The sequence below is a fragment of the Vicugna pacos genome, chromosome 20, assembly GCF_048564905.1.
Source record: "Vicugna pacos chromosome 20, VicPac4, whole genome shotgun sequence".
NCBI classification, from domain to species: domain Eukaryota; kingdom Metazoa; phylum Chordata; class Mammalia; order Artiodactyla; family Camelidae; genus Vicugna; species Vicugna pacos.
In genome coordinates, this window is record NC_133006.1 from 35,951,483 (window position 1) to 35,975,391 (window position 23,909).

At 38.4% G+C, this 23,909-nt stretch overlaps 1 protein-coding gene across 3 annotated transcripts in view; it reads right to left on the reverse strand.

Annotated features, from left to right (window-relative positions):
• Window positions 1-23,909, reverse strand: part of PHACTR1 (phosphatase and actin regulator 1) — a 466,583-nt gene that overhangs the window by 391,916 nt on the left and 50,758 nt on the right. For all 3 annotated transcript variants that reach the window (XM_072945660.1, XM_072945664.1, XM_072945662.1), the window contains exon 3: window positions 17,502-17,648. In XM_072945660.1, coding sequence (XP_072801761.1) covers window positions 17,502-17,648 — 147 coding nt within the window. The remainder of the gene's footprint in view (window positions 1-17,501; window positions 17,649-23,909) is intronic.

Genomic DNA, 23,909 nt, shown 5'->3' on the forward strand with positions numbered 1-23,909 from the left:
TTAAAGAGGTTTTCCTCTGAGCCTCTAAGCAGATCTGTGCAGAACAAGGAACAAAGCAAAAGCGTCGACTCACAGAGAGATCCACAGCTGAGCCAGCTGGCTCTGCTCACCCCTAGTCTGTCTGTGCTCTTCTCCCAGCAGGTGCCGAGTCTCTAAAGCTTATTAGCATCCTGGGCTGACTGGGCCGGCAGTCCCCACTAATAACATCAGCGAACATTTGCTGAGTGCTTACTACGTATCAGAAACTCTTTAAGGACTTTATACATATTGCCTTAACTAATCCTCAGAACTGTAAAATAGATGCTATTATTATCCCTGATTTATTGAAAGAGAAGAAAGGCACAGAGGAGTTCAGCAACTAACTCAATGTCCCACACTTAGTGAGGGTCCACTCCACAGTCCATGGTCTGACTCATAGACACCAACCAAGACCAACATCTTTCTCAAAGGACAAGAAGGTGAAAAGAAATTTGCTGGCCAACCATACGAATTCATCCTATCAAGATCCTAAATAAGGAAAAATCCAATCTTTTCTCAGGACCTTTTGTCCAACAAGAGTTTGATGGTGATTATTGTTCTTGCCAGGATCTGTTCCCCAAAAGGGGTTTGATAGTATTGCTAAGTAACTGTCCTCACAGAAAGAAAAGCTGTTGTACCAAGTCACATCAGACTTGTCAAAATCAGGGCATTGCAGTTCCCAATTGATGTATCAATTGTCCCAGTGAACCAGGTCTCCCTTTTTATATCAAAGAAAACTGCCAGGCCCATTATGCAATAATTTTAGTCCACATAACACTAACACTTTCTGCTTGATTTATGTATCCAGCTGGAATATGTTAAAGTAATTCAAACAGGATTTATTAATACCTTTTAAGTTTGCCTTGTGATTTCCCTGGAATTCTCCATTCTTTGGCCATTTTCTTAATTAATGACCTCTCATTCTGAATCCCTTTATACATTTTCTTCTGTATGTCAGAATGCTCAGAAATGACCTAGAGAGCTTTAAAGATGCACCATGAGAACAAATATTCTCATCTATTACCATATACCACCCTGATGCATAAACTGTGAGGTTCTAATTTGGTTTCTTAGTGTATGCATGGATACTCCTTTATGATTGTCATGGAGTCACATTTTAAAAAGAAAAAGAGTGTAAAGGAAGTTGTTCAAATTCCCTACAGCAAGACAGGTGTTCCTCTGGGGCCCTCATTTCATCTACAACTGCACTCACTATCCATTAACAACTATTGAGAAAACAACAAAAAAGCTTTCTCTCCCCTGCTTGAAAAATATATGTGACCTGCAGAAACTGAAATATAATTTTAAAAGTGTCTCTTTGGAAAGCCTACTTATGATGACTTCAAGAAAAAATTCTGGTGTAATCTAGCAGTTGTGCTAAGGACAGACAGCTGGGAGAATTCTAAATAGCAGTCAACTCCCTGCTTCAAGATGCTTCTTACCAGTTGGCAAGGCTGGTTTGGGGACATTATAACTGATTCACCATTAATTTGATTGAAACTGGATTCCAAATCGCGTTAATGTATTACAGTAGCATTAGCTGGGAAGTGTGGAAATGCTGCATAATATGCTGCAACACTGACCAACTTGATTTTATTATTGGATGGACTGCAAAAAGAAATCCATTTTCATCTTCGTAAGTGTCCCAAATATAGTATACAGTGATAAAATATTTTCCATGAAAAATTATTAAATGTTATCATACATATTTATATCTATTTTAAAGATGAAAGCATATTTTCAGTAGACATGCTTATATCCTTCACCTTAGCCACACTGATTTTTCCATATTAAAGTAATAGTAAAGCAATAAAATAGCAACCTCACCTAGCAACATACCCCTAGATCCTTTGAAGTAAATAAACATTTGAATGTTAAGTTGTCAAATTAAATTGATCAAACAAAAATAGTCTGATGCCTTTCCTTTGACATTTTTAGCATCTATTAAAACATGCCTAAACCACTTATATCTTATACTCAGATGGTGCTTAGAGTTATTTCTATCAAATATCAGGCTCAGCTCTGTGAACTGAGCACTAGTGTGCTGGTAAATGTTTAACAACCAGCTCTTTTAAAATTCTCTTATTTATAGTAGTGCTTGCTGATTTCCAGGGGGTAAAGACTCCCTCAAGGATGATTGCAAACTACTAATATGATGTCACTGAATGTGCAGCTGGGAAGAGATGTACCCAGTTGGCTCCCACGACCCTATATCAGTTGATTCTAGCTCATACCTGAAACTGAGCTACTTTTAAATGTCTAGAATCTGAGGAATTTCCCTTTTACTTTCTTTTTTCTCTTCTTGAGGAACCACAGACTCTCTAGGACATAATTTCCTTATTTGCAAGATATGTTAATTGGAATAGGTAATCTTTAAACTTCAAGCTCAACTCGTTAAATATTTCAATAATCTTCCTGCTCTGAATTTAAAGGCACCCTGAGTCTGACTCAGAATTTTTAAAAAATTCTGTTGATTCCAAGTTCATTATCTAAGGACTTGGAGATGAAGGATGGCCTCTAACAGAGAGCATGTTATTTCTATTTTGGTACGGTTTATTTTATAAAATTTAGGTATACTTTTGAGAAATACATAAAATGGGAGGCTCCCATGATCTTGTCACAATGACGTCAGTTCCTATAGTTCAGCTCAAAAAGGAAAGAAACGCTGGATCAATGAGGAGAAACACATCGTGATCGGCTGTACCTGCTTCATTTCTACTTCTACATTTTCAAGATGGGTAAAATCAAAGGTATCCCTATTTCTGATGTGTGGGAGAAGTAACAGCTAGGCTCCTTTGCAAGAACTGCACCTTTCTTCACATCTAGGGATTCACTTGAGAGGGGACCATGAACTGAATATTGATGAGAAAAAGTTAATGGTATCATCACAAGTGCTATTGCAATGATAATGTAACAGGCGTAAAAATCAACATAACCCTTTTGTTCCACATTTTTCAGAATCCTGACACAAACTAGAGCACATCAAGTCTGCGGATCTTTCCGCAGAAGAGGAGGGGCTAAAGAGACGCACACAGCAAAGCTGAGAGACCTGACTGGCTTGTAGGCAGCTCTGGGGGGTAAGTTTGTTTCTTTGTTCTATCCCTGCCTACAGAAATTGTCAAATGTAAATGAGAACCAGATATATGAAGATGTCTATAGATGTCAGTAAAAAATGAAGAGGAAGAATTCTCATTCATTGCTGATAGGAATGCAAAATGGTACAGCCACTTTTGAAGACAGTTTGGCAGTTTCTTACAAAAGTAGACATACTCTTACCATATGATCCAGCAATCGCACTCCTTGGTATTTGCCCACAGGAGCTGAAAATTATGTCCACACAAAAACCTGCACACAGATGTTTATAGCAGCTTTATTCATAATTGCCAAAACTGGGAAGCAACCAAGAAGTCCTTCAGCAGGCAGATGGATAAATAAACTGTGGTACATAGAGACAATGGAATGCTATTCAGCACCAAAAAGACATAGGCTATTAAGCCATGAAAAGACATAGAGGAAACTTAAATGCATATTATCTTAAATGCATATAAGTGAAGGGAGCCAATCTGGAAAGGCTACACACTGTATGATTCCAACTATATGACGTTCTGGAAAAGGCAAAACTATGAGGGCAGTAAAAAGAACAGTGGCTGCCAGGAGTTTTGTAGGGAGGGAGAGAGATGAGTAAGCAGATCACAGAGGATTTCTGTGGCAGTGAAAATACTCTGTATGATACTATATTGATGGATATTTGTCATCATATATTTTACCAAACCCAAAGAAAGTACACCACCAAGAGTGAACCCTAAGGTCAACTACAGACTTTGGGTGAAGATGACTTTGGGTGAAGCTTCAATGCAGATTCATCAGTTGTAACAAATGTACCACTCTGGTGGGGAATGTTGATAAGAGTGGGGGTGGGTATGGGTGTGTTAGGGCAGGTGATATACGGGAAATCTCTGTACCTTTCTCTCAGGTAAAATTCTTCTAAAAAAAATAAAGTCCTTTTATCAGCACCTTATATACCTTAAACTTACATGATGTTATATGTCAATTGTATCTCAATAAAATACTAAAAGTGAAAAAATGAAAAAAGTCCTCTTAAAAATTTGAAGAAGAAATCCAACAAGTTTGGTGTAAAGACACACTGACAGCAAAGTGGCCATTACCCTGATACATTTCTCATGACAAGAACTTCCTGAGCATCCCTCACAGGTCATGCCCAGTGCCAGGTACTGAGGCTTCAGGGGTGAAGAAGGACTCAGTTCCTTCTCTCAGAAAGCGGAGTCCACTGGATGTTGATGTCCCTACTGATGGACTCAGCTGTTGATGAAACTGTTAAATCTACGTTGAGCCTTTGATGAATGTTTGTTATGTTGTCATGTAATGAAATAAGTCACAATAAACTATAGCAAGTCATCCTTTCTTTCCTGAAAATTGTGTCCATGTTTGATCAGAGGGCTTTAATAATGTAGTGAAATAACTGTCACTGTGATACAACGTTGAGATTTTATGTCTATAAACTAAACTGAGCACGTGCCTTGCTTGAAATGCTTGAAAGGTGTTTATTAAGCACTTGCTATGCCAGGTCCTTTGCTTTATATCCCTCTTCATGTAATTCTCACAACAGTTCTGAGAAATGAACACTCTTAGACTTTTTATTTTACCGGTAAGCAAGCCGGAGTTTATAACTATAATAAACTTGCCTTAAAACTGACAAACAGAGTCAGAATTCATACCTGGGTATGTCTGGCACAAATCCATTCTTTTCCCTCTACACGCAATTATTTAAGAGCTGTCAGAAGGGTCATTACACCTTTGCCTGACCAGAGATCCTCACGTGAACCAACATGCCCTAGACATTTTTCTCCTTCTATGTAGGGCGGTGTATTATAAATCTGTGGGTACTCCAGGAAATTTATCCCTGGGAAGACCAGATTTCTACCTTTTACTTGCTGCCATACTTTCTTTATCTGCTCCTAACTGTACGGCTTCTAGGTCTTCATCACAACAAGGCATTTTATTTGAACACTAGGCAGAGCCAGGAACATAATGGGAGAAATTACAGGAACCTAAGGCTTGAAACCGTTCTCCCACTCAGGGGAGGAAGATAATGAACTCCAGCAATAGATTTATGGAAACTAAGGCCCTATGGAAAAATTTATGTTTTTATGAACCCATATAAATAACACAATTGTTTTCCCTCAGGTCGCTACAGAGCAAGCATGAGAGAGATGAAACGAGTTATAATTTAACAAGACACTAGCATGCGCTCAAGATTTCCTGTGGTTATCGGACAGTAGTTGAGGTTTCAACAAACTGACAGAGAACAAAGTCCACTGAGAACCAGCTACCGGAAAGAACATCACACCAGCTTTAATATACACCAGTGTTGGGTGTTTTTGTCCAATGGCAGTGAATGCAATAAATATCTGAATCAATGCACTAGTAGCCATAACATGCTTCTCATTTCCCCCTAGTTCTGAATGGCAAGTCTTGGCTACAGGAAAGCTTCCATCTGCACATTAAATCTATTTCTCTACTTGGTCCTTTTTTAGGCTTTTTCAATATAACATGTGTGATTTCTTTTTAAAACCAGTATCACCACTCAACTCTGTTTGAGATAACAAATTTAATATGGTCTGAGCCTTGGTATAAGGTTAAAAGGAATCACATCTTCAACAATTGGACTTTTTCCCCCTAACATTTTATCAATTATTATTGAACAATGTGTTTTATTATTATTGTTATTTAACTCTCTGCCACTTGCCACCAAAAATCTCAGTTATCAAAGTACTATGATGGTTGAATTTAAATTAAATAGCCAACTAATACTTTCTAATGAATTATGCACAATTTTTTGCAAATACATCAGTGAGATATCGAAAATTTATTCATGTTTGTGCACAAAGGGCCTGCTTATAGGTTTTCTTTAGACAAATCACCTATAATAAATGAAGATGACAATATAGCAACAGAGAGAACTAAAGTTATGCCTGATTGAGTGATGACACCAGTCTTTTCTGTGTTGGCTAAATTCAGTCACCGTTTCCTCTCCACTTCAGTATTTCCACTTCAGTGTCTTTAATAAGTAGAACCAAGGAGGATATAGAACACAGATCCTAGAGCTATAACTCTACTGAACTGTTCCTATAATTGGGTTTATGAAAGGAAGCTGTAGATGATATATTTCTTTATGAGGTAACTTTACAGCAGAAATTGTTCATACACATCACATTATACAAGCTGTAACCGAGAGGCCAATGAAGTGAGTTTAAGTCTGATTTGCGCTTACTTTGGGTTGACCTGGTATTATTTTTATGGATGTTTCTAGTTGGTCTGAGATGTAACACACACTTCTGTTTATGTGGTTGCCATTCTATGAGACAAGTGGTGACACGGTTTGACTCTGGTCTGGTGAACAAGAAAAATAAAAGCACATCTCCTATTCTGAGAAATATAAATGTTCCTAAGATACCTGAAAGGGTATAGGTGCAGACATGAATAAATTCTGAAAAACAAAGGCGAAACTTAGAATCAACTAAATAAACAAACCGAGCATCGTTTACTGTGACCACTGACCATGCTGTCTGTTTGCTTAGAAAATGGAGAGGATTTTTGTGGTGAGAATTGAGTAGTGCATGGGGTTATAGGGACAATCTTTAGCTAAAATGTCAGAAACCACACTAATGATTTATTTCTGCATACTCAGAATGAACTACTTACATAAGTGGATAAAAGAAAACTACCTCAGGCATTTTACAACTTAAGGAAAGATTTAGTTGCTGTGAAGTTTTACAAAATTGTAATAATGTATCAAGCATTTAATTTGCATAAGGTCTGTTAACCAAATATCTTTTTATGTCAAAGTGGAGTAAAATACACTCATGAAAATCATGTGGCATCATACATTATGTATAAAGGGGAACCCAAGATTAACCAAAATTTGGTGTGGTCTGCATTACCCATCATAGCTCCAGACCCAGATATTGGCTGAAAAATTTTGCTTTAATATGAATGAAATCCATAGCTTAGAAGAGCCTTCAAACTGTAAAAGTCAAAGACAAGAAAGAATAAAAATAAAAAACTAGTCACTAATAATTTTGTTTTTGCCTGTTCTATTTCAACTGATCAAATCGAACATGGAGAAATTGTTTCTAGAACTAAGAAGTTTCCTTACATGTAGGACAGCTCTGAGTCTATGCCAAAACTGTTGGTAGAAGTCACTTTTCTTACTGAAACAGTTGCTTCTCAGCTATTACTGCCAGCATCATGACCAGATATAGCAAGGATGTTGCTGGAAAGCAGCATGGAGCGAGGTCTGGGGTGAACGCAGGGCAGCTGGCTCCACTGGCTCCACAGCTGTGCAAACTGAGTAATTCTATGATTGGAGTGGGAGGCAATGAACATCCCTAGACTTCTGCAGATACACTGGGGTCATTTAACCCTCTCTCTCTTTCTCTCAGAAATGAAGGTTTTGCCTTGAAACCTCTGGTTGTGTTTTTTAAGGTAAATGCATATATTTACCATATATATATATATACACATATATATCTGATATTCAGTTGGGGGAAGAAGGAGAGGGTGAAGAGAAGAGGCGAGGAGACTGTGAAAGGAGGGTGCACCTGGTTGTTTGTTTGGTTGAGGGTCTGCTGAAGGCCAAGGTGATCTAATGCCCTTACATGGCACTGGCCAGTAGTTCTAGTGTGCAGTTACTCGTAACTTGAACATGACAGGTACCTCCTCCAGGACTGTTATCAGGTGGAAAGTTAAAGGGTGTCTGGGACTACACTAAAGAAGTGAAAAATTTCTGCAATGCACAAACTCTTGTAAAAATTCAAGCATTTTGTTTCTTATGGATGGATAATAATATCCTAGGGTGACCACATTTCATACAATAATGGGAATTGACAGTGGAGGCATGAATATAGCCTAAATTTATAAATCAGTAGATGCTGTATTTAGTCTTTCTGGACTATTAAGGCTGTACTGAAATTTTGGCCATGACAGAGGCAACGTGTTAGGTAGAATTAGTCTATTTCTCGCATTTCCATTTGTGTGCTTTATTTGTGTCAGAGCTAGACATTTAGCTGTCCCATTCACCCAGATCATATCTGTTTCTTGCCTTTTTACAGCACTTGGCTGTTGGCAAAGCATTTTCACATTTGGTCCTCAAAGTAACAATGAGAATTGGGCAGAGTATTATCCCCACATTACAGGTTTCAAAGATTGAGAGATGATTCAGCTCATAAATACAAGACAGATTTTGGAAACAGCAAATCTCCAAACCCATCATGGAACCCTTGTGTTAAATGCTCAGAGAAGACATTCCTCTTGACTCTCAAAAATCAAGATTCTGTGATTTTTGATATACTCTCCTGACCGATATGGATGGCTTCCTCAAACTGAGTTTTGTTCTTTGTCTTATCCCCTTCCTCCTTTCTTCTCCCTGCATCTCTTTCTCTGCTCTTTTTTTCCCCTTCCCTCACAACACCTCCTCCAAGTTTAGAGGATTGTTGGAAAGTCCAGTAGGTTGTTTTCCACATGGTCGTTTTCATGTGTCTTTTGCAAAAGACATTTCAACGTTGATCCATTCAACTCTACTCAGAAGATAGAGTATTCTTAATGTAGATTTCCATAACTTTGAGTTTGAGGGTGACTTACTTTCGCATTTTGGGCAGGTCCTATTCATTCTGTAGTATAAGCAAGAAGGATTGGATGAGGGTAAAATTTACTTAAGAAAATTTATTCCTTATGTGAGACTTTCTGAGTCTGTACCACATTTGGTCTTGTAAGATGTGGTACCTAAAAGGGCACTTTTTTGTATAGTATCTTGGAAGAATAGAACAAAAGTGAGACAGAACACAGAAATATAATGGAATAATGGAGTTCATTCTTCACTGTGTAATGAATACCCACTATGTGGCAGGCATTATTCTAAGTTTTTCCATGTTTAAAAAGCTATTTGTTATTCAAAACAAACCTCCAAGGTGGTAACCATTATTAGTCCCCTTTTACAGGTGAGAAAACTGAGGCAGGGTAAGGTTAAATGCCTTGCCCAAGGTCACACAGCTAGTAGGTAATAGAGTAGGGTTTTGAACCCAAAAAGTCCAGCTCCAGGATATAATCTCATAATCACCATCCAATCTCAAAAAAAGAGAATTTTTTTCTCACTGCTCCTCCCTCCACCCTTTGCAGGGCTGCATTATGACTTTCTTGGGTCCTAGGCACGTTTGTGTATATAGATGCCTTTTAACATAAAATTTTTTGGCTTGTATTGCTTGTTTTACGAGGGGGAGGTAATTAGGTTTCTTCATTGATTTCGGTTTGGAGGAGGTACTGGGGATTGAACCCAGGACCTCTTGGGTACTGAGCATGAGCTTTACCACTTGAGCTATATATACCCTTCCCCCTACACAAAAAAACTTAAAATATATTTTATGATATAAATATTACAAAATATTTATATGTGTTGGTAAAAAAGATGTATGTAAAACAGGTTGGATTATATTTATTTTTTCTTCTGACTTCAGAAGAAATTAAAACATTTCTGTGGGCTCTAAGTGTATCCTGAGGCTGGGCTCTGTGCCTACTGTATCCAATAACTAAGTTGGCCTGTACCCTGGGGTTTTTCTCTTTCAATTTGATTCATGTCCACACTCCTAGGGAGATAGTAGAAGTACGAAAGAGGGATTTCCTTGCAAAAGCCTTTCCTTGCAGAAATCACTCCTAAAAAAACTATCAATTAATTAATCTTTTTTAAATTGTGGGTTACAAAAATCATTCCGATGGGTCAAAACTAGCACTTTGATAACTAAAATATGTTAGAATAAAATGAAGTGGGAAAGGATGGGATAATACAGAAAACATCAGAGTACATTTGCACATTATAAGGGTATTTTGAGGAATATTTTATTCCAATTATCAATATGTATGAGAGGTGATATAAAGTGCATTTCTTACAGTGAATCCTAGACAAACATTTTTTAAAATATTGAACTAAGATGCATTCCTAATTCCATCTCTTTCTTTCTCTTAGCCATGTTCAGCTGAATACGTGACTTCATAACAAATCTAATAACATAAGCTTGCTCTCTTATAATAAATCATGGCCATTAAAAAATAGATTTTGAAATCATATAAAACATGATCTGAATTCTAATTCTTCCTCTTATTCCTCTTATTAGCTTCATTGCCTTTGCTAAGTTATTTGACTTTTTCGTTAGTTTTTGCATAGATAAAATGAGAAGAAGAATAATAATATGTCTCATAGGGTCATTGGGAAATGAGAAATAAATGAGCAAATGCTTACAAAGCCCTTTATAAGGGCTCTCTCTCTATACGCTGACAACTCAAGTATCTATTTCTGGGCCAGATCTCATTTTAACCTTAGACATGCATAACTGCTTATTGGATACTTCCACTTGCATGTCTAGTAGACATCTCACACTCGACATGTCAGTATTTGAAATCCTGACCATCCTCCCCACACCCCAAAATGGTCCTTCTATCCTTCTAGTTGCTCAGGCCGAACTTTGAGGTACTCCTTGCTCCTTTCCTTCTCTCACAACCACATTCAGTCCATTGTGAAAGCCTGTTGGCTAGATTTTCACACACATACAGAATTCAACTTCTCACTGCTTCTGCTGTACCACGTTGCTGAGCCAGCACCATCTCTCAGCACCATCTCATCAACTATAATACCTTCCAAGCCAGCTTCCCTGCTTCCTCTTTGCCCCATTATAGTTAGTCTGTTCTTAACACAGCAGCCCCAGTGATCCTTTTAATATCTATTTAGATCATGTTACTCTTACGCTCAAATCCTTGCCTTGCACCACATTTAAATAGGAGTGGACAGTGGCCCACCAGACCCTCTGTAATCTGCTCCCTGATCCCTCCTACCACTTGATTCAATCCCCTCCAGCCACACTGAGTTCCTTGCAGATACCAAAATCCACAGATGTTCAAATCCCTTATGTGAAATAGCCTAGTACAGCTGGCCCTCCATACCCACAGTTGGTTGAATTTGTGGATGCAGAATCATGGATACAGAGGGCCGACTGCATATTGAATCCTCATGTCTACAATTATAGCCCAAGCATTTACTGTTCAAAGATTCTGCTACTGAACTGTTAGTATAAGGCATACAAATGTGGCAGAAAAGATCAATAGGAAATCTACAGGCTTTTACACAGCACTTGCCTTCATAAACATTAAATGAGATTATTCTTGTTGTCCCTTGATAACCTGTTTAAAAAATCATGCTAATCCATCACCATTCAATAAGGCCATAAAATTGATTTTTCTTCTATTTTAACTATCCTTCATTATATCAAAGAATTGTAAATTAAAGCAATTAAAATGTCAACATGGCCCACATTCCACCTATCCCCCGCCCTAGAAATAACATCCAGTTTATTACCTACTAAAGTGGATGGGGAGAGTTATGAAACAAAATGTGAAGATTCTAGCTGTTTTTTTTTTCTAGAGTTTTTCTTGTATCATACAATGAGGAAAAACGTACATCTATTATTTGTTCCTTCAGGCCCTCTTCTGTTTATAAAACATAACAATACGTACATTATATATATGTATGTATATGTACTGTATATGGCTATAATGTATATCCCCTTTTCCACCTTATTAAGTCAAAGAGAAAAATAGCTCTACAAGTTATCTTCTCTTCGCACTTGAATTTTAACCCTTTTAGTTATATAATAAATAATGATGATGAACTGAAGTTGTGTATGTCAGAGAGTAACTCCATAAGTAATTTAAAAATATTTTTGTATTAAAATGTATGAAAGAAAATCTATTTATGCACTTATTCTGACCAATAGTTTATTTGCTCCTGTCAGTTTATATGCTTGTGACGAAGAAGGGGAAAAAAGAAAAAAACAATAGTTCTTTGTCGTTTGTGGTCAGATTTTACAGACAGTGCCTAGCAGTAAGGATTAGTCTATGTGCGAATTTCAAAGGGATATATTGCAGCTTGATTGAATCCTGCCATTTAGCTAGTATTACTTTCCCCAGTGATTTTAAAGGATACAGGGAAAATATAGATCTTACAGGTATACCATTTCATTTTAATTATGAAATAGAACAGGCTATAAGACTTAAAATGCCACCTGGGAACTGCATTAATATTTAGTTTCCTGACTATTTATGGCTAAGATTTTTCTAATACCGTATTCAATCACTCAACAAACACTTACAGAGCATCAACTGTGTTAAAGATGCTAATCCCTGAATATTCAAATTAAGAACATTTTGATCAATATGGTGCATATAAATGTGCCTTCTGGCAATTCTTTATTAACTTATTTTTAAGTATTATATAAATTATTATTTTAAATTTATTTTCTTAGCTGTGATCAAATATTTTAATTCTTATTGTAACTATGCTATTCTATATGTTTTATACCATAAAGAAGACTATATGTAAAATCAGTGGCATAGTATGTATCCACTAGCAAAGCTAGAAGTACCAGTTATTTATACAAATTTTTTAGATTGGATGGGACTTTCGAGATTTAAGAATTTAGAGCTGAGTGAATCAAACTCAGAAAGGTTAAATGACTTGCCTATGTTTTTAGAGGAAGAGATTAGAATCAATCTTGATTCTTAATTTTTCATATAAACATACCTTCATAGTCTTCCATGAAATTAAAATATATGGGCATATACAGACAAACCAAACAAGAAACTTAGCATTTAGTGATAATAGTAAATATAATAGTTAGATATTTTTAAAATTTTTTAAAATAATGCCCAGATTAAAAGATCCTAAGAAAATTTAACTATGCAATGCAGATTTTGTGTTTGAGTTGTCCATTAATGTATGAATTATTGAAACAGTGACATGACAAGCAGCCAAGTTAAAGATTTATGGCAAATGACTTCCATTTTGTCATAGTGTTACTTACTTTTCTGTACTCTGTGTATATTATTTGTGTTATCTGGAGTGGTCATCATTAGTACCACTTCAATGCATGACATAATGGGATTATCAGGTCAGCTAGCTTTGCCAATGGCACAGAGGAGGGCAAACCCTCAGAGAGTCCCACAGTAAAGGCTCCTGGTCAGCTACATAGTCAGCCACTTGGATTCTGGCTACTGAATGCCAGAGCAATAATTTAAAGGAGATTTTGGACCCACCAAATAAAAGCCAGACCCATATACCTGCCTTCAATTTGAAATCAATGACAAGAATATTCTGAAGGATACATTGGCATTCTTCAGAGAGTGAAGGAGGATGCTTACCAAGAGCTTCAGATTGTTGAGACAATCTTGGTTCAGCATGACAATAGTCTCAGTTTTGCCTAGCAACAGTTCTCTTTGCTAAATGATAGCACACTAAGGGCTGTCACTTCTCAATACCAAGGACTTTTATAATTTAGCTAAGGGATAAAAGTCTTCCTCCTCAAAAAGGTAGGAAAGGGATCTCAGTTTAAAACTTAATGTGACTGACCCATCCATTCTTACAGGTAGGCAGAGCAAGAGAATTTTGACTGCAATTTTCTTCTGGGCCTGAAAGAGCGGAGGAGACCAATGGCACTCAGAAACAACTATCCCTGGCTAACATCAGGAACTAGAACAGATCACAGCCTTCCAAAGAGGATAAGTATTCTGGGGTTGACCATGCTATTTAAAATTTCCTCCATAAGTACAAAGCCATTCTGAAATGTCAACAAAGTTTAAATGTACTTATGACTAGAGAAGAACTTATTATTCTCAATAATGCAAAATGGCTGGTTTTGTGTTTAGCAATCTTAAACATCACAATGGCTAGCCTTCCCTCTTTTGACTGCCCTCTGAGAAAGTTCAGATGTGCTTAAATCTTCCATTTATCATAACTTTCATTTATTTTGGTGTGTAATTATAGAGAACCTTTTCGTTTCAGTATCTTCTATGTATCAAATATTCTTTTGTTAACATAAAGATAAATACATTAGCCCATTGGAAAATATTTGCCAGATGAGCTGCAACTCTACACTGCATTCACTTCCATGCAGGGAATGGATGACCTCATAAGGCAGGGTAAGTTATTACAAGCTAAACATCAGTGATGTTCATTACTGAGTGAGAACACAGTTAGAAACACTTGCTACTAATAGTGTGAACTTACTGTTCTGTTACACGATGTCCTTTTAACACATTTGAATTTCTCAGGAAAAAAACTTCTTCCAGTGTTCTAAATGAGATCTAATGTGTCTGGGTAACTTTCAGGAAATACATTGGCTTAATTCTCTCTAGAATTTACATGATCTCCAGCAGTCATCTATCAATGTTTTCATAATATGCTAAATGCTAAACAGAAGTTAAAAACCTACAAAAGGGGCTCTTTTAGAAAAGTAAAGTCATGGTTCAGACAATTTCTGTTCTCTAGTCTTTCAATTTAAGATGAACCCTGAAATTAGCATCTTCACAAAGTGATGAAAGACCCACATTTTGGTTCCCACATTCTTTGACTGACTTGGGACCGCAGGTGAAGGATTATATCCTTCACTCAAGCTGTGGAGTTATTTCTGAAATGATATTATTATGTACCATTAAGGACATGGTATAGTTGAAGAAATGCTTAAGAATTTAATCAGCATTTAAAATGCCCAGGCCACTTTATTTGGCAAGTGTACAGGTTAGTTTTAAGGGAGTTGGTCCCCAAATGATTTCATGATATCCAAGTAAAATGAATATGTGTGTATTTATTTCCTTGAAGCACTGCTGAACCACTAAAACATTAAACATGGACTTATATATAATGAGTGGGTATAAGAAAGCAAATATTAAACATAAATAGCTTAAACCAATAAAGAATTTCTCTGGAAAGAATAAAGAGTAAGTGCTAGGGATAGAGAAGAGTGGAAAGGAAGGGCAGATAAAAGCTTCCTTGCTTAATTGTTTATAAATTGTTGTTAAGAGACAAACAAAATTCTCTCTATGCCCAAATTATGTAATTTATCCAGAGTGTGCAGGCTCCTCTGTTCAGCAATGCTGATAACGACACTAATAGTTTAATTACAACTTTCTGCTCAAGGAGATAAACAAGGCTGTTTGCTTTTTAAACCAGGGGTTACAATTACTTTTAAATGCAGGGGAAATGCACATCTGCGGGTAGATCTTACTATGTCAGGAAAGCAACCACAACCAGCTGGAAAATAAACAAAGCCCCAGGAGTGAGCAGCCGGTGCAAAATTAGAGCAAACCCTCCCGATTTGAACAGTGGAGTAGTAGGCGTAAGGTGTAGTAAACAGGCGGCAAACGTAGGTGGGCAGGGATAGAAAAGTTTTCAGTGGCCAGATATTGTGCCTTTTCCACGGGATTCCATCACGAAGAGAGACTGAGCACTCCTTCCTCTGCTGTCCAGCTTACAGCCTTGTCTGTGTCGCACAGCCCTACGCTTCAGCACCACCGAGAGGACAGCTCCCCTAACCGCAAAACACAGCCGTCAGCGACTGCCCTCCCTCCTTGACAAACATCCTCTCCCACCGCATCTCTTTCTTGCTGCTGTCTTTCCTGACACTTTGCTTTTAAGGATATTCTAAGGGACATATGTAAGGGACTGGGAGCTTGTTCTGCTTGTTTATTTCCAGATGGAAAGGCGACAAGTCCAACCTGAAAAGTCCAATCTTTTCATTAGCCTCCAGAGCAATTTAACCAGAATAAAAGACTGCAAGTCACTGGGTTTAATCTGGTGGCAAAATGGCTCAACCTAATTCAGTAGTAGCAGAAACTTAAAATTCTTTTTTTGTGCTTTATTTTATTATTTGTTGTAAAAGCAGCACTGGAAGGTAAACAACATTTATTAACTGCCTCTTTCGCCCTTTTCCTTCTGTGCTAAGCCAAAGACACTAAGGGAATATACCAGAGTTTGGCAGCAGTGTAATCAAAGGAATAATTCTTAATATTGCTGGGTCAGAAAACAATCTCAACACTAAAAGAAACTCTTTTCAGTCCTTCCCAAGACTTCTCACAACTATATTCTGAATCGGGAACACACAAGTGAAGGATTAATAGTTCCACGGGGAGAATACAGGCTACTATAGAACACCACAAAAACCCCCAATAAAGTCCTCTTTCTCCCAGTCCCAAATCCAGAGAGGCAAACATTTCAGGAGTGACAAGGAAACACAGAATTTAAAAAAAAATCACCAAGGTAGGAAAATTAAACTCCAAAGAACCTGGCAACTTTGGCACATTCAGTAACCAACCTACCAGTCACACATCTTGTTTCTCTATGCAGAGTTTTCTCTTTTGTTCAAACTTCTCAATAGTGTATAAAATAGTCATTATCTGAAGTTTCTCTTTAGTCCAGCATGTGCATGTGCACTTGCGCGCACACACACACACACACACACATTTTGATTCAGATCCATTACCAAGGGTTTAGTTTCCTAAAGAAAAAAAGTATCATCTGCTTTTTAAACTTATTTTGAAGGTGCATCTTCAGGAAAATGCCCTTGCTCTTTTTGCACTGGAGTTGCTAGAATACTAAGGGGCTCTAGAAAGGAAGAGATGCAATCTTGGGTAGAGACTTAGCCATCTTTCAGAAGAGGCAGCAATGCGAAGTTAGTGGTGAACACCTTCCTCCCAGTGATAGTGACCACCTGCTAGTAACAGCAGGTGAGGTCTGCCTGTGAACCTGGAGCAGCAGCAGTGGAGACAGCAAACACTGGGTGCTTCCTTTCAGATAACCCTGACAGGTCTCAAAGCAGTCTGACTCCCTGAATCCCTCAGTGGTCTTTGTGGTTCCTTCTTTCCCTCCCCCTTCCTTCTTCTCTTCTCCTTCCCTCTCTCTTTCTCTCCCTCCTCTACTTCAGTTATCTTTTTCTCTTAATTCCATCTGGGCCACTTTGGGCACCAGTCCTAGTGACAACTTCATTATCATCCCACATGTATCCTATAGACCATATTATTATCATCATCACTATGGTTGCTTGCCAACTCTTTGGTCCTGTTCCCATCTGTTAACCCCAACCCTCTCTTCACTCCAAAACCGCAGCAGTGGTATAAACTCCGCAAAATCACCACAGTCTGAATGTCACCAACAAGTTCTACCTTCTCAGTAACCCCACCAGCAAACCACACCAGCGGAGCCTTGCCAGACCCTCCGCCCACAGACAGCACACTTGCAAACCGACCCAGCTCTTGGCTACGCCCACGATCATTGTTACCAGTGACAACACTTTCTTCTCTTCAAGGAAGGGGAAAGCCTGCGTGTGACTCCTGGGTGGATGTAGGGCTCCGAGCACTACCCTCCCCCACCTCCGCAAAACACACACACGCACACACCCCTCCTTACTCTGCACACAAAGAGAGCAAGCGAGCGAGCGCAGGCACCCGGCTGGGTAGGAAAAGGGGCGGGAGGGGAGGGCACTGCCGGGAGGGGAAGACCAAAGGAGGGGCAGGGGGCTGAGCCAGCCGGCGAGGAGGGAAGGAAGCCAGGCGGGGTGGGGAAGAGAGCAAGGCAAGAGCTTCGTCCTTACCTGCCCCTAGGTTAAAGGAGATCCTGGCCTCCGCGAGGTACGGCGTGTCGCTCTTGGAGCGGACTCTTCTGATGGGCCGCCGGTCTATATCGTCCTCCGAAGATGCCGCCATTAATGTGGGAGGCAGGAGCAGGGTCGCCCGGCGAGCTGAGAGGGAGAAGGAGATGGAGAGAGAGAGAGAGAGAGAGAGAGAGAGAGAGAGAGAGAGAGAGAGAGGCGGAAAAGGGGAGGAGGGGAAAGGAAGAAGCTCACACACGGAAAGGGGGAGGGGAGAGGGGGAGGGGAGAGGAAGGGAAAGGGATAGGGAGGGAGGGGAAAAAAGAGAGGGAAAAAGGGGGGAAAAGAGGGAGAGAAAAAGAAAGAGAGCAAAGGAGAGAAAAGGGTGAAGGGAGAGAAAGAAAATCCGTTAAGGATTTGTGGACTGGAGCAGAGATCAGGCTATCCCTGGCTATCGCTCAGGGCTCCCCCTAACTCCTTCCCCAGCCTCAGGGCCAACGGGTCAGTGCTCAGACTGACACCCCACCTCCTGCCCGCAGCCCCAGTTTTCAGCTCTTGGCACAGATAGCCTTATGCGAAAGGGAAGACTCCAAAGCAAAGATGCTCAGTCAGCACTGTGCCCTCTCCCGCCAAACGCACTTACTCTGCTCTTCAGGTGCCCACTAGGGTCTCCTTAACCCATGAGATCCTCCAGTCTGAGGATGTCCAACCAGATATCCCAGCTTTCGCTCTCCTTGCATGGAATTATTATTTTGGGGTGCAAGCCTAGGTCCAGGTGGTCATGGAGGAGAGCACCGTACACAGAACAGCCTTCTGCTCCCTCTTTCCCAGCCTGAAGCTCTCTTAAAGACAGAACCGGATACAGAATCCCCAGAAGCTCTCATGCAGGCCCTCCTTGAGCCTGAGAGGTAGCGGGCAGAGGAAAAGTGTATACAACTTCAGGAGCAGTTTGGCAGTAAAGTTTCTAGAGTTGATATTTTGAATGTAGACTAGGCATATTCACACAGAACTCAGTGGCCTTCTTACCACCACTGACTTCTAGGATGTGTTTATCTCTATAGAAGTACCCATTCATTTTAACCTTCAACTTTTTATTTGGTGACTTAGAGCACAGATAATAGCCTTTGGATTCTGTAGTCTCTGTAACTCTACACTACTGTTTCTGAAGGAGGGGGTGAAGATCAAGGGCACCTTACATTTCTTTGAATGTTTGCACTGTGACCTTCTCATGTTATACAGCAGGAAAAACTAGAAGGGTTTCTGGAGTGTGAATCAGAATGCTTTAATACTCCCACTGAACCTATTGATGGCTCAACTCTTTTATGTTTGTCTTTTGGCAGCTTCAGTCACTTGGTCTTTTTGTGGCCTGATGTTGCCACTTTTCTTTCTAATAAGAGCCCACCTGGAGGATACAGATAAATGTTACCTCGATTCCCTTCCCGCTACAAAGGAAATCTCAGTGTCAAGTCATGCCCCTCTCAGAGGATGAAGTGCTGCTTCAGCCTTGCAAGACTTCCCTCTCCACTTCAGCTGTCAGTTCTAACTCTCATCCTGTATTCTTGCATCCTAGAATCTGCGATCTCTTTACATTGGTCTCTTAGTTCACACACAAGTAGTAGTTCTTCATTTGCACTTGGCCTTGCTGCTTTCTCAGTTCCTACCAGACTGCTGCTTCCCCATTCTGTTTAACCTTCCACTGGAACTCTTGGTCTCATGGGCTCCATTTTTTCAATCTTAATTCCCTTCTTTCACCCCTACCACAACTTTTTATCCCCACCACTCAAAGTTATTTTAAAGGTCATCAATATCCTTTCAATAGTTAAATCCATTTTTTTTCTTGGCTTCTTTGAAGTATGTGGTAATCTATCCTTCTCGAAATCATCTCCTCCCTTGGCCTTCCTCTTCCAGTCTAACTTCCTAACTGGAATTCTAATTGTTAGCCAGTTCCCTGCATGTTAATTTTAAATTGCTTATCCTGGCAGCCAGGGCCCTTTATAATCCGATTTCAATCTATCTTTCCAAACTCATCTCCCATTATTTCCCTCCAGTCTGTTCAGGGTTGCCCAACAAGTCTGGCTCATTTTTGCATCTGCACCTTTCCTTGTGTTGCACACCACAAATTTCTTCCCTATAAACTTTCCATGTTCTCCCTCAGGTATATAAGATAACTGGCCCACCAGTGTGTGGCATGAATCCAGGACAGAGTAAATGCTCAATAGATACTTTTGAATAAAAGGAGGGAGGAGGGGGAAAAGGGAGGAGGGAGGAAGAAAAGAGAAGAGTAGTGAAGGAGAGTTATGTAACTAACAAATAAATAAGTAGTTGAACTGGGGACCAAATCTATGTCTACCTGATTTTGAATCCTGTGTCCTTAACCAGTATATTGATTTAGTAAGTATACATATTTGGTTGACTAGCCACGTTTTAAATTCATTTTCCTGTAACATTTGCCTCCTTACTATGCCCCATTTATCTCTGTTAAAACATAGATTAAAAATGGATACCTCCTCTCCCAAGAGGCACAGCAGGGGCATTTGGCTCATCAAATGAACCATGAAGGTTAATGCTTTTAGATGACTAATAGGGCTGCAAACCAATATTATGATTATAACATTTAGGTTCAAGCTCTTAAGGAAGTACAAAAGTAGGGAAATCAACGCAAACAACCCTGAATACTGTATGAACTATATATCTCTTTGAGTTCATGCAGTGGTATTTGATTGCTCAAATTGTTTGGGATTTTCCCACCCCCCCTTGTATTTTCCTTCATCTGCCATGTCTCTAAAAAGCAATAAAATCACCTGAAGGAATACCTAGTCTTAGTTTTCTCTGCACCCCTTTGATATTACATAATAATGGTTCTTGATATAGAGAAGTACATCTTTGAATTCCTGTTTCTCACTCATTCAACATTTTAAAGCATTAGGAACTTAATATTGTTAAGGTTTTAGGTTTATCTTTCTTCTCAAGAATTTAAATGTATTTTCATATAATCTCTTTCATATGAACTATTATTATTGAAATAATTCTAGATACACACTTTTTACAAAAGTGACATGAAAATACTACACCTATCTCCATGTTCTTAAATTATTTTATATTTTCATTGCTGACTGTTATCTTCCATTTTTTGGTCTCCATAACTTATTGTCTTCTTTATCTCATTTACTAAGAATGAGAACATTCTGTTTCCACTTAGCCTCTTTTTTCCCCTTCCATCTTAGTTCTTTAATAACAACTTCCTGACAAAGTCCCATTTCATGTATCTCTCTTATCCTGTATGAAGGGTTCACTCCTGTATGAAAATTTACTCTTGTGGGCTTGTCCCAATGTTTCCACATTCTTTATTCTTCGGGATTTCTTTCATACATGTGACCTATTGTCATAAAATGTCCAGCTGAGTAACATCAAGGGAAGAGCCCTGTGGTGGGAATCAGGGATGGTGGGTGCTGCTCTCAGTTCTTACCGCTGTCTCTTCAAGTAACACTGGGCATGTCACTCAGTCACCCCAGCTATGAGAATGTGAGGGTTATACTGGCACAAACACAGACACATGGGTCTACGGAACAGAATAGAGAGCCCAGAAATGAACCCACACTTACATGGTCTATTAATCTATGACAAAGGAGGCAAGAATACACAATGGGGGAAAAGAAAGCCTCTCGAATCAGTGTTGTGAAAACTGGACAGCTACATGTGAAAGAATGAAGTTAGAACACTTTCTCACACCATATATAAAAATAAACTCAAAATGGATTAAATACCTAACTGTAAGACTTGAAACCATAAAATTCCTAGAAGAAAACATAGGAAGCATGCTCTTTGACATCAGTCTTAGCAATGTTTTTTTGGATATGTCTCCTCAGGCAAGGGTAACAAAAGCAAAAATAAACACATTGGGATGGCACCAAACTAAAAAGCTTTTGCACAGTGAAGGAAACTGTCAACAAAATTAAAAGGCTGCCCATTGAATGGGAGGAGGTATTTGCAAATAATATATCTGATAACCAGTTAATATCCAAGATATATGAGGAATTCATACAACTCAACATCAAAAAAAAAGTTGATTAAAAAATGGGCAGAGGATGACATGCAGACATTTTTCCAAAAAAGACATACAGATGGCCAGTAGTCAATAAAAAGATGTTCAATATCGTTAATAATTAGGGAAATGCAAGTCAAAACCATAGTGGGCTGTCAATTCATGCCCGTCAGAATGGTTTTTATTTGGGAGACAACAAATAGCAGGTATTGGCAAGGATGTGAACAGCGTGGGGTTTCCTCAGAAAATTGGAACTAGAACTACCATGCAATCCAGCAATTCTGCCCTTATTTGTCCAAAGAAAATGAAAACACAGATTTGAGGAGATATGTCCACCCCTATATCTACTGCACGATTGTTTACATATTCAAGGATATGAAAACAACCTGGGTGCCCATCATGGATGAATGGAGAAGATGTGGTATATATATATATATATGCATGCAGTGGAATATTACTTAACCATGAAAGAGAATGAGGTTTTGCCATTTGTGACAACATGGATGCACCTGGAGGGGACAGAGAAGGACAGATGCTATGTGGAATCTAAAAAGCAGAATGAATGAACAAATATAACTAAATAGAAGTGGAGTTGTAGATGCCGAGAAAAGACCAGTGGTTGCGGGGGGAAGGGATTAAGGGGTGAGAGAAATAGGTGAGATAGATTAAGAAGTACAAATTTCTAGTCACAAAATAAATTAGTCATAGGCAAGAAATGTACAGTGTGGGGGAATATAATCAATAACTATGCAATATCTTTGTATGGTGACATTTTAACCAGTCTTGTCAGTGGTGATCATTTTGAAATGTATAGAAATATGGAATCACTATGTTATGCACCTGGAATTAACATAATGTTGTAAGTTAACTATACTTCAAAAACAAACAAACTCATAGAGAAAGAGTTCAGATTTGTGGTTACCAGAGGTAGGAGCGGGAGGGGAAATTAGATGAAGGCAGTCAAAAGGTACACACTTCAGGTTATAATAAAAATATGTTCTAGAGATATAATACACAACATGATAAATACAATTAACAATGCTGCATCTAATATATGAAAGTTTTTAAGAGAATAAATCCCAAGAGTTCTCATCACAAGGAGAAAATTTTTTCCTTTTCTTTTCTTTCGTATCTATATGAGATGGTGGATGTTCGCTAAACCTACTACAGTAATCATTTCATGATGTATGTAAGTCAAATCATTATGCTGTAACCTTAAACTTATACAGTACTATATGTCAATTATATCTCAATAAAATTGAAAGGAAAAAAATGCAAAGGTCAGATAACATGACCTTAATGCTCTACTTAGCTCTAATACTCTGAGTATTTATAGCCATTCTTGGATCTCTACTTCTTTTCATAAATATCCATGGCGTATTTTGTCTCCTAATCTAAGAAAATACATTGTTCCCTTGATTTATAATAAATCATATTTAGGAAACCACATGGCATCCATACTTCTCTCAAGTTATTTCATGTTATTCAAGTCTATTTGATGTAACTATGCATCCCTTAGAATCTGTTTCTTTTCCTTCATACTGTTTCCATCATGTGGCAATACCCATATGATTGTGTGTGTGCCTGTGTGGATGTGGCTGTGCAGGTAGAAAGGACTGAGTTCAACAGTGACCTCAACAACTTCCAAATATAGTTTTGCTTTTTTTAAATTGCTTCTTTTTAATGTGATTGCTGACTCAGGATAAGGACTGTTTTCTTTTTTTTTTTTCCCTAAAGCCAGTCAACATTTTAATACTAAAGACCTTTACGTGCATGTTATAACCAGAGCTAGAGTATCAAGTTATACATTTTATATTTGTGTACATCATTCTACATGTGTTTTATACTATTAAAAATAAATCTTAGAAAGCCTCTAGCTCACAGAATTAGGCTTACTTTAACAAAAATTTGCTAGCTACCATCAGCTACATATTTAGAAATAAAACAGTTACATCGTTCTTATAAACAAATACATTCTGGGGGATATCATACTAATGATGTGGAATATCATAGCTATTTGATACCAATCATTATCAATTTAAAAATAAATGCACAAGGTTTTTTGACGTTAAAAAAGCTTTTATCTTATTAAAATAGAAAATAAATTTGAAAATTATTGCATTTAAGTACCAAAGCTGCAAAATCATACTATTAATAATAATCAATTTAATTTGGCTTGATTTGATTACTTAAAATAATTTCTTAATGTCTTGTGCCATCTTTGTGAATTCAACCTTTCACTGTGTCAAAATTCTGTAAGTTTTGTTTCAGATTCAGCCTTACTTTTAGTCTGTCATCATATTTATCTCTTATAGCAATAATCTTTTAAGTATTTGCTCCCAGTGTTCTGTGGTGCATTGAAACTGACC